Here is a 12,399-nt window from a genome sequence, read left to right as displayed (position 1 = left end):
TGCAGCTGCTGGGATTTTTCCTGAAATCGGAGAGAGGACTAGGACAGGTCTCTAGGCATCCCAGCAAGGCCAGTTGGCCCGATGACTCCCCTCCACATTCCTCTGTGCACTTGACCTGTCAAACCCTGCCCCCCACTTCGTTCAACCGTTCGCCAAGGCCTGCCAGCCTGACCATGATGAGACCTCAGACTCGCCGCACAATCTGAGCCCCATCGCTGAACGATTTCTTTGAGTTAAGTTGGAGCTTCCTTTTATATCCAGGAAACTTGCCCCCAGAAAAGAAGTCAACCAATGATTTCTCACCAACTGAGCTGTTTTAGAAGTGGTAGTTAGCTAACCTTTTTTAATTTGAGAAGCTGAATTTAAAACACTTTGTTCTGGATTCTCCATTCCTGCATCTAAGTGCTGATGCCAACGGAGGATCCATGGAGTTCCACGAGTTACCACACCCGCACCAATTCTGCTACTGGTGAGGGGCTAGCACCGGCGTCGCGTGAAACACCCATGGAACAGGCAAAAAACGGTGGGAGAATTGGTGGGCCCATGCTGGACACGTGCAGGGCTGACGAGCTGCAGCCGCGCATTCACTTCCATCCCCCACATACGCACCGATCGCGTCCGAAAAGATGTCGCTGGTTGTGGGGTCAGGGTGTACCGCGTACCCGTCCAACCCCAACCCCAGAGCCCACCGCCCGACCACTCCCCACTGCTCCCTGAGCCCTGGCAGAAGCACGACTGTCAGTGACGTATGCCGCTGCTGGAAACTGTCTGTATGCCCTCTCTCCCTCCACAGCCACCATGCCAGGCTCACAACTGTTAAGACCACACGTGGACCGCGCCGTCGGGAATTCAGCCCATCGGAGGCAGAGCATCTCGGGTGGGCCAGATAATGACATGCAGGTGCGGTTGCAACTACGTGCAGCGCGCGCCGCAATATCTCTGATTTGGAGGGGCCGGAGCATTGTGACCCGATGCCAAACTGGCGCCTGCTGCGATTTCGGCATCGGAAGCTATTCGCCGCCTGATCGCTGTTCCTGATTTTGGCGTCAGGCAACAGAGAATCCCACCCCCTGTTTATGGGGTATATGTGTTTGTGTGGGGCGGGGGACACAATGATGGTGGCAGGGAAAGGGTGAGATCAATCTCTGTCAATTAATGGTGCACCTATAATTGGTTCTCAAGCATCATTACCATTGAGTTAACAAGTTGCAGACAGCAGCCGGTTGGGAGAATCGCCTGGGCCGCCAAAATTTCCAGGGCCGCCGGTCCGACGCCCTCCCGCGATTCTCCCAAGCGGCGGGAACGGCCCGGTCGAGTTCCGTGGGCCGGAGAATCGCCGGAGACACCCAAAATGGCGATTCTCCGGCACCCCCGCTATTCTCAGGTCCGGATGGGCCGAGCGTACAGGCCAAAACGGCAGGTTCCCCCCGGCGCCATCCACACCTGGTCGCTGCCGTCGTGAACGGTGCGTGAACGCTGGGGGGGGGGGGCGGCCTGCGGGGTGGCGAGGGGGGGATCCTGCACCGGGGGGTACCTCAAATGTGGGGTGGCCGCCTTCTTTCCGCGGCCCTGCAAGATCCGTCCGCCATCTTCTTGCGGGGCGGACTTAGGACGGCAACCATGCATGCGCGGATGACGCCCGTTATGCGGCGCCGCCTTTACGCGGGCGACAAGGCCTGGCGCGTGTAGATGACGTGGCCCCGATCCTGGCCCATTGTCAGGGCCTGAATCGGTCGGGATCGGGGCCGTATTGCGCCGTCGTGAACCTCAACGGCGTTCACGATGGCGCAGCCACTTCGGCGCGGCAGTGGAGAATCCCGCCCCATGTGTCGCAATAAGGGGAAGGTGGAGTGATGGGAACAGGGTGACCAGGTCAGGAGATAGCAGTGGTTGAGGGGAAATAGCAGCAATGATCAGTTGATGAGTAGGTAGAGGGTGGGGGTGGTGAGGGGATGGCGGTGCAGCAGGAGAGTGAGTGGTGGCCAGCAGCACATAATATTTCTTGAAAGCTCCTCATTCAGGTCAGGATATTTTCAAGACTTAATTTGTTGGTTACACCTAATAGGTAGCCTCTTGTTGGGATGCCTGTGGCCTATTTTTTCTTCGGACCAGAAAGGAATGACTGGAATGGCTTTTTTAAGGACCTAATCCACTTAGCTTGAAAAGTGGGTTGGCTGTTTAAGTGTCTTCCCTCCTGAAAGCCCCTCTGAGGTCTTGATTACATTTCAATGGCCTGCTGGGAATATGGTAGTCAACACACTTTTAAGGCCTACAAATGGCTTGAACCATTCTCTCATTTTAATACGCTAAAAATTCATATCCATTTGGGAGGATAGGGCTGATTGACCTGGGGTGCCATGGTCCCAGCAACCATTCTTGCCTGCTCCCCCCACCCCCCAGATATAAAGTCAGGTTGAGGGGTGAGAATCCACCCACAATCTTGACAGTTAGCCTGCAGCACTCAGTGTCAATTACTTTATGGCAACTTAGCGAAGACATCTGTCCCTATTCTGGAGGATGTCCCACCTTAGAGCACTGCCAACCAATCCAATTAACCTACAGCTCCATAGCCCTGGCAGCACAAGACCAGAACGATGGCCAATGTTGAGATTGCAGGCAGTCCCACCATGTCAAGGAGGCCAGGTAAGTCCGGCACAGGTGTCTGGGTGAGAGGCACGAGGGGGCTGGGACCTGGGTTCCAGTGGCCAAAGGGCAGAGTTAAAAGATGGGGTGCCTCCAATTGGTCCAGACTGCCCCCCAAAGGAGGTTCCCCCAGTCCCTTGACCAATGCTAGTCCATTCAGCTAAAGCTGCTGAACTTCCTACATGGGTGAAATATGGTGGATGTGGGATGAGGCCCTTAAATGACCATTTGGATCTCCCCAGTCCCTCATAAAATTTCAGACAGGTTGGCGGCAGGCAGGTAGACATCAGGTACACCACCTGCTGGATTTTCCAAGAATCCCTGACTTCAGCCCCACCAATGGGGAAATGTAAACTACAGTCCATAGGAAGAGGAGTACACCAATTAGTTTCTTTAACCTGTTCCACAATTAAATTAGATCATGACTGATCATTACCTCAACTCTGTGAATTCAGCTACCCATAAAAGTGTATACCCTTAATATTTGTAATTGGGGCAGTAACAAGAGGAAAGTTCCCTTTTTGTTTTGCACCCAGTTATGCTGGACCAGATTTTTGCAGAGTGAGGACGATTCCGGAGACCTTTTAAAAAGGACAGACAAGACCCTGATGTAGACGCTCGACCCCCATTTCCAACAAATACACTTCTCCCAAAATTATATGACTAATTGACCACTTGAAGAAATTCAATGTCATGAATGAGTTTTTTCAGTATCAAATGTATATGAGTGAGAGCTCTCTTATTTGTTAGAAGTTAAATTTTTGTTTTCATGCCCACATGGCTCCTGAGGTCTGCATAGTGGATACTGGGTGAATTGCTGTGGAGGTATTTTGGGTATTTGTGAGGTGGCATTGAGGGGGATGGGAGGGGGGGCAGGGGGGGGGGGGGGGGGGGGGGGGGATGGTGAGGCTAGAGGGCCTAGTAGCATTTTATAAATCTGGTCCCAAGTGTCAGATGACCAAGGCAGACCTTCTAAACAGTCAGCCTCTGCGCTTGCCTGCCTGTGGAAACCTCCAAACTGCCTCCGGAGGTCACGTTCCTACGCCGATCGCAGCCCAGCTACATCCTAAAGGAACAATTGGAAAATCTCTTGGCTGGAAGATCATCTTTTAATCGCCCCACTGTCTGCTCCTCTGTCATAAAAATACATTTGAATTTGTTCGTTCGAATCATAGTTGAAAACTTTTTCAATTGTGTAACCTTTCATAATTTATAAATATTTACGAGGTTCACTTCATATTAAAAAATTGCAGCAATCAGCTTTCCTATGTTTTCCAAGTTCACTGTTTGTTTGGCTTTTGGGCTGAACTGATTTAAATTTGACTTGGCTGGGAAAGCTGAAGTTGTAAAACACATAGGATTTATAATACATTAAGTGGAATATTTAGAAATAGCATGACTAAAACAATCTGGTAAACTTCTGATCTCACTTTTATTAGCAGTTAGATGAATGCTCATCTTATGCTTGATTATAAAAGTGCATTTTCTTGCTGCTTGGTGGTCTTTGATGTTGGAACATTTTTTAACCTCATGGGAAAAGCTTTGTGTCAAAGTATTGTGAAGATGGAGGGAGGACAGCTGCTGTCTATATGATAATCATGAAGTATGGAATTTGCCTCGGTGTGAAGACCAGAACAGTTCATTGAAGACGAGGGTTTCCAAGTGTTTGTCAGAACTGAACTACACACTCACTGTGAAATGAAAAACCAGCAGAACTAGCTAAAGCCAGTCATCTTTGTTTAAATCTCAGCATTGCTCTTCCCATTTATCTTCCAAAATCTGTAAATAAAAAGGCGTCAGAAAAAAATAGCTGTTCAGGTTTTGAGATGGGGTTTGGCATTACACAAGGTCTATCAACTTTATATCTGACTTTAGTATAACTTTGTTGTAATAGTAAGGATATTAAACAAAAAAAAACTTCAATAAAAATAACCCTGCAATTTGTGTAAATGAAGCAGTAAAATTACATTAACTACCAAAATGCAGGAATTTCTGGAGTAATATCCCACCATGTGTATCAATTGACATTTCATGGCCACAATTTTCAGCACATGCTCAGCAGCTCTATACTAGAAGCTAAAATCCAAACATTGCATCGATATTAGATCATTGGATTAGGTTCAAGTTAAAACTGGGCACAGTCCATTAAGCATTGCCGGTGTAACATTTGATTTCAGATTAACATTTACAATTTTCAGGCTTCCTTAATGCTGTGCCGCAAAGCTGTCGTTGGTTATAGCTTAAGTTCCACCCAGTAGCTACTGGCATTCCACTGCAGTGTAACTTCTGGGTGGTTAGGTGCCATAGTATGTAGAATATTGCCTTTGACTGTTTTGCATAAAGAGCAAAGGCTACTCTCTCGGACAGCTGTTGAGACATGAGTGGATGTGAAATTAGCCTGAGCAGGTTGAGTTCAGCTTCCAGTAGCTGTGAGATCACATCCCTCAACTATCCTCAAATCCAGCACTAATCTAACGAGCCTTTATAGATTATAAGAATATAGAAATTCAGAACAAGAACAGTCCATCCAGCTGTCATTTGCATCCATGCTTCAGAATCTGCAGAGCCCATTTGCATCTCTCTTCTGCCTTATGGGGATAAAAATGATCGAGAAAGAAAAATGTCAACATATTGATATGGGGCTAGAGGAAACAGGTGTCCTTCTAAAGTTTAGAATCAAAGGTCATATTCAGGATAAAATAAATGATTTGAACATTCCATCTGCTTTCCACCATACTTGACCCATATTCCCTGATCCTGTCAATGGTGTGAAATGGAACAGTGGGCATAACAGCTCACAGTTCTCACATACCCACCCATAACTATTGCCACAGGCCTCATTAGAGGTCTGAAAGCACAAGGTAAACTTCATAGTTCCAATGGCAGAACTGAATGCTAAAAACAATACTCACTCACCTCCAAGCTTTGACAAAGAGTCACCCAGATTCGAAACGTTAGCTCCCTTCTCTCTCCACAGATGCTGTCAGACCTGCTGACATTGTCCAGTGTTTTCTGTTTTTGTTTCAGATTCCAGCAACTGCCATAATTTATATTTATCCAGCAATCTATTTGCTGATTTGAATCAATGTAGAGCATGTATGTTTCAAAACTTTCCCGTGTTGGTTGCTATACTAGCAGAAGTTATATTCAGCAGCAACTCACATATTATAGAGTGTCTAATTAGACGCGGGGGGGGGGGGGGGGGGGGGGGGGGGGGGGGGGCGGGGGGAGATCTTTAACTTCCCCATCTTGGGTCAAAACCGGACTGGAGGAGGTACCAGTTAAAATGGACTGGGACAATTAACACATCCTTTCCTGCCCTAATCTGGCCAACTGCCATTTCAAGTTATGGTTGGCGAGGGCACCCACCATAGATCCTCTTTAAATATGTAGATCAGCTTAATACCTTGTTGAGGCCCCAGAAGAAAAAACAGTAAAAACTGAGAAACAAGAATATTGTTTAAAACTTTTTTTTCTCTACTGGGGTAGTTGATCGACTATTTTAACCCATTTACCTGAGCAGGAAAACAATGGTACTCTCCCTTCTAGGCCATACTTGTTGGAAGCAGACTGGGCCCGCAGGTATGTTTTTACAGTTTTTTTGTTTTCTGTTGGAACCAGGAGAAGCATAAACATTCTTCTGAGTCCCACAAGAAAACCTTGGTCCCAACCCCAAACAGGGTTTCCTCCAACAAAACGAAGCTATTTACCTAGAACCACTCCTCCCCATTGTCCAGGGTATTCTTCCTTTTCAGATGACAATCCGGTTCCCTCTTGAATGCCCGGATTAAAACAGTCTCTCCACCGCACATGCACCATGTTCAACCTTACTTTATAAGATAAACCTTTCATCCCAGAAAATGAGTCAAGTGAACCTTCTCTGAACTGCTCGAATGCAGTTTTGTCCTTTTTCATTTGTCAACAAAACAGGTATTGCAGATGTCCTCTCACGAAGGCCCTATACAGCTGCACAAAATCTCCCTACCTTTATACTCTATTCCACTTGTAATAAATACCATCACATTCACAGAATCATACAATCTATACAGTGCAGAAAGAGGCCATTCAGCCTATCGAGTCTGCACAGACCCTCCAAAAGTGTACCCTACCTCGGCCCACTCCCCCACCCTATCCCTGTAACCCCACCTAATCATTGCACACTAAGGGGCAACCTAGCATAGCCAATCCATTTAACCTGCTCATCTTTGGACTGTGGGAGAAAACAGAAACACCCAGAGGGGCCCCACGCAGATACAGGGAGAATGTGAAAACCCAGTCATCCAAGGTCAGAATCGAATCAGGAATAAAAATCTTTTAGTGTCATTAGTAGGCTTACATTAACACTGCAATGAAGTTACTGTGAAAATCCCCTACTCGCCACACTCCGGCGCCTGTTCGTGTACACTGAGGGAGAATTCAGATTGTCCAATTCACCTAACAAGCACGTCTTTCGGGACTTGCGGGAGGAAACCGGAGCACTTGGAGGAAGCCCACACAGAAAAGGGGAGGCCCTTAGTGCCGAGAGGCAGCAGTGCTAACCACTGTGCCACCCTGCCGCTTTGTACCTTTCCATTTTTGTCTCACCTTAAGTCACCAACATGCTCCAAGATATGATCCATGAAGCAATCCACTGTGTTTATCCAGAAGTAATTTTTGAGAGTTTTACCATGATAAATAGACCTTAATTTAAAACAATTACAGTCATCAGTGAAAGATTACTGAGAAAATTATTTGAACTAAGAACAGACAAGTCCTCAGGTTCTGATCAGCTACATCCGAGAGTCTTAAAAGAAGTAGCTGCTGAGGTAATAGATGCATTGGATTTAGTTTTCTAAAATTCCCTAGATTCTGGAATGATCCTATCAGATTGGAAAATAGAAAGCGCAACTCCTCTATTCAGGAAAGGAGGGAAACCGGAAGTAGGGAACTACAGGTCAGTTAGATTAACATCTGACATAAGGAAAGTGCTGGATTCTATTATTAAGGGGGTTATGGCAGAGCACTTAAATAATCTCAATGCAATGAGGCCGAGTTAACATGGTTTTGTGAAAGAGAAAACATAGGGCAGCACGGTGGCACAGTGGTTAGCACTCACGGTGCTGAGGTCCCAGGTTCGATCCCAGCTCTGGGTCACTGTCCGAGTGGAGTTTGCACATTTTCCCCGTGTTTGCGTGGGTTTCGGCCCACAACCCAAAGATGTACAGGGTAGGTGGATTGGCCACGCTAAATTGCCCCTTAATTGGAAAAAATCAATTGGGTACTCTAAATTTAAAAAAAAGGAAAGAAATACATAAAGGGAAAACATGTTTGACCAATTTATTAGAAATCTTTAAGGAAGTAACAGGCACCATGCATAAAGGGGAACCTGTGGATGTGGTGTACTTAAATTTCCAGAAGGCATTTGACAAGGTCCCACATCAAAGGTTACTGCAAAAAATAAAAGCTTGTAGTGTAGTGGGTAACGTATTAACATGGAGAGAGGATTGGTTAGCTAACAGGCAACAGAGAGTAGGCATAAATGGGTCATTTTCGGGTTGGCAAGATGCAACGAGTGGAGTGCCACAGGGATTAGTTCTTGGGCCACAATATTTAGAATCTGTATAATTTACTTGGATGACAGGATCCAAAGGTACGGCTGCTAAATTTGCTGATAGAAATAGGTATGACAGTAAGTTGTGAAGAGGACATAAGGAGCCTGCAAAGGGATATAGATAGGCTGAGCGAGTAGGCAAAATCTTGGCATTTAGAGTGGGAAAATGTGAACATGTCCACTTTGGCAAGAAGAATAAAAACAGTTATTTAAAGGATATCCGGGGACATGAATCACAAAATGTTAGTCTGCAGGCACAGCAAGTGATTAGGAAGGTAAATGGAATGTTGCTGTTTATTGCAAGGGGAATGGAATATAAAGCAGGAGTATTCTGCTACAGTTGTACAAGATATTGGTGAGACTATATCTAGAATAGTGTACAGTTTTGGACTCCTTATTTAAGAAAGGACATAATTACATTAGAAACATTTTGAAGAAGATTCACTCAACTGATTCCTCGGATGGGGGGTTGTTGTGGGGGTATTATCCTCTGATAAGTTGGGCCTGTATGTATCCATTAGAGTTCAGAAGAAAGAAAGGTGATCTTAGATTTAGATTTATTGTGACATGTACTGAGGTACAGTGAAAAGTATTGTTCTGCGTATAGTCCAGGCAGATCGTTCCATACGTGAAAAACATAGGACATATAAATACACAATGTTAATATATAGACACAAGACATCGGGTGAAGCATACTGAGTGTAGTGCTACAACATTAAAGAAGATGCATAGAGATATCAGTTCAGTCCATAGGGACATTAAGGAGTCTGGTAACAGCGAGGAAGAAGCTGTTTTTGAATCTGTTAGTGCGTATTCTCAAACCTTTGTATCTTCTGCCCATTGGAAGAGATTAGAAGAGAGAATAAAATGGATGGAAGGGGTCTTTCATTATGCTGCCCGCTTTCCCAAGGCAGCGGGAGGTATCAACGGAGTCAATGTTAGGAGACGGGTTTGCATGATGGTCTGGGCTGTGTTCACAACTCTAGTTTCTTATGGTCTTAGGCGGAACAGTTGCCATCCTAAGCTGTGATGAAGCCAGATAGGATGCTTTCTATGGTGCATCTGTAAAAATTGGTAAGAGTCAATGTGGACATGCCAAATTTCCTTAATTTCCTGAGGAAGTATAGGCGCTGTTGTAAAGCGTCGACCTGGGTGGACCAGGACAGATTGTTGGTGATGTGCACAGCCAGGAATCTTAAGCTTAAATGTTTCTGATTGAAACATAAACAACAGGGTGGATGCTGAAAGGATGTTTCTCCTTGTGGAGAGAAACTAAGGGACACAGTTTTAAAAAGGGATCTTCTCATGAGATGAGGAGAAATCTATTCTCTGAGGTTTGAGGGTCTCTGAAAGAGAGTGGTGGAAGCAGGGTCATTGAATATTTTTAAGACTGAATTTGATAGATTCTTGATTGACAAGGGAGTCAAAGGATCTTGAATGGTGAAGCAGGCTCGAGAGGCTAAATGGCTAATCCTGCTTTTAATTTGTATATTTGCTTGTTCATTCATCATCATCTCCTCCCGAGGCATGCTAATAGATTCTTCTTTTGATTTTCAGGTGGAAATAACACTACAAGATATTAATGACAATCCTCCTGTGTTTCCTGCTGACGCATTGGACGTCATCATTGAAGAAAACATCGGAGATGGTTTTCGAATAATACAACTGTCAGCTACAGATGCAGACGAGGTAGGTACTGCATCTCTTGATTTGGGCCGGAATTCTCCGGCCGTTGGGATTCTCTTTTCCTGCTGGTACCACACCTGCTCTTGCAGGTTTCCCGGAGGTGCTGTGTGGTTTAAATGTGAAATCCCATTGACAAGCGGCGGGAAGAGAGAATCTTGCTGCCAGCGACAGCACGCCGCCGAGAAACAGGTGGCAGGGGAACCAGAGGATCCAGCCCTTTATATCCACAAAGTGTTTCAGCCCCATATTGATACATTCCTAACTTCTGTCTTTTCCATCGAGTCTCTCCCAAACATTTGGTGAAGGGCTGAAGTTCAGACTGCAGGATAATACCCAAGTTAAAAAGAGTAGGAAAGAAGACCAGGGATGCGATTTAACGGAGCAAAGAACGGAGTACATTGGTGCGTTTAACGGGGTGTTTCTCGGCGCTGCCAGGATTCCCGGGTGACAGTGCTAGGCTGACAGTGCCATGGTGCCCAGGTGCCAATGGGAGTGCCAGGGCACCGCCCTGCCCAGAGCCTGACCACCCGGGGCCCTCTGATGGCTTGGGAGGCCCCACCAAGTGCCGTTATATGTGGACCAGTGCTAAATGGCGCTATCGCAAGGTCTCCCGGGCGCAGGCATTCATTCCCGGGCCTTGGGAGAATCGGCGGCAACGTATCTAAATCAGTTAAATATGTTTTTGTTTAATTTAGAGTACCCAATTCATTTTTTCCAATTAAGGGACAATTTAGCGTGGCCAGTCCACCTACCCTGCACATCTTTTTGGGTTGTGGGGGCGAAATCCATGCAGACATGGGAAGAATGTGCAAACTCCACACGGACAGTGACCCTCAGAGCTGGGCACCGTGAGGCGGCAGTGCTAACCACTGCGCTACCGTGCTGCCCCTAAAATCACGTAAATATGTTAATCTGAAACTTGCCCAGCACGAGCAAGATCCAGATGGCGACATCTGTGCGCGATCTCATTCGATCTCGCAAGGCATTCACGTCGCAAACCTCGTGAGATTTAACACCCTCTTCACGTCACTGAGTCCGGTGCGACGAGGCCATTCGACAATGCCCACTGTTAAAACTGATAAATTAAGAAAAGCAACATAGACATTCTTGAATACCAGAACTTTTTTTAAATTAAAACACAAAAAATGTCCTCTGTATTTTTCTAACTTTGAGGTCTTAATGCATCATAGATTCATTGGCAATTCTAGAGGGAATCAGACATTCTTAAACCCAAGTTTAGTGTCACAATATCACTACTTCTAGATCTATGTGGGGCACCTGAGGGGGGTCTTCCAGACCATTAGAGACCCTTGGGCAGTCGGGCTCTGGGTCGGGTGGTACCTCGCATTCCCGCTGCTACCCGGGCACCTTGCGGCACTGCCAAAGTGCCCAGGTGGCACTGCCAGAGTGCCACACTGGCAGTGCCAAAGTGTCAGGGTGCCAGAGATTGGGCCCAGGAGAGCCTTGCCCTTCAGCGGTGGGGTGAGGGGGGCTCCAGGAATCCCAAAAAGGGTAAGTTGGGATGGTGGAGGGGTTTGGTGGCTGCAGTGGGATGACCGAGGGGGGTCGAGTGATCAGAGCGGCATTTAAAAATGGCACCCCAATCTCTTCTTGCACTGAGAAGCTGGCGGGGCTTTCCCGATCGAGGCCAGGAACAATAACAGAGTCTCATTTAATAGCGGGGTCATTCTTGGTGCTGTAAGCTATATCTGTCCAAAACGGGATTCTGTTTTTTGCGCGTTAAATTGCGCCCTGTGTATCTTCAGGATTGTTAGCATTATGGTGGAAACTTAATTCAGGCTACTAGACTAGAAAGGCTTGATGTTCATAAGGAGGAGGTGTTGGCAATTCTGAAAAGTGTGAAAATAGATAAGTCCCCTGGGCCAGATGGGATTTATCCTATCCTGGGAAGCTAGGGAGGAGATTGCTGAGCCTTTGGCTTTGATCTTTAAGTCATCTTTGTCTACAGGAATAGTGCCAGAAGACTGGAGGATAGCAAATATTGTCCCCTTGTTCAAGAAGGGGAGTAGAGACAACCCCGGTAACTATAGACCAGTGAGCCTTACTTCTGTTGTGGGCAAAATCTTGGAAAGGTTTATAAGAGATAGGATGTATAATCATCTGGAAAGGAATAATTTGAGTAGAGATAGTCAACATGGTTTTGTGAAGGGTAGGTCGTGCCTCACAAACCTCATTGAGTTCTTTGAGAAGTTGACCAAACAGGTGGATGAGGGTCAAGCAGTTGATGTGGTGTATATGGATTTCAGTAAAGCGTTTGATAAGGTTCCCCACGGTAGGCTACTGCAGAAAATATGGAGGCATGGGATTCAGGGTGATTTAGCAGTTTGGATCAGAAATTGGCTAGCTGGAAGAAGACAGAGGGTGGTGGTTGATGGGAAATATTCAGACTGGAGTCCAGTTACTAGTGGTGTACCACAAGGATCTGTTTTGGGGCCACTGCTGTTTGTCATTTTTATAAA

At 46.3% G+C, this 12,399-nt stretch overlaps 1 protein-coding gene across 2 annotated transcripts in view; it reads left to right on the top strand.

The window, feature by feature from the left end:
• fat4 (FAT atypical cadherin 4) overlaps nt 1–12,399 on the top strand; it is a 388,547-nt gene that overhangs the window by 187,239 nt on the left and 188,909 nt on the right. For both annotated transcript variants that reach the window (XM_072495681.1, XM_072495682.1), the window contains exon 3: nt 9,791–9,922. In XM_072495681.1, the coding sequence (XP_072351782.1) occupies nt 9,791–9,922 (132 nt within the window). The remainder of the gene's footprint in view (nt 1–9,790; nt 9,923–12,399) is intronic.

This window comes from Scyliorhinus torazame, chromosome 3 (assembly GCF_047496885.1).
Source record: "Scyliorhinus torazame isolate Kashiwa2021f chromosome 3, sScyTor2.1, whole genome shotgun sequence".
In the NCBI taxonomy this organism is placed as follows: Eukaryota; Metazoa; Chordata; class Chondrichthyes; order Carcharhiniformes; family Scyliorhinidae; genus Scyliorhinus; species Scyliorhinus torazame.
Note: the sequence above shows the minus strand (reverse complement) of the source record. Positions and strands in the feature narration are given on the sequence as shown.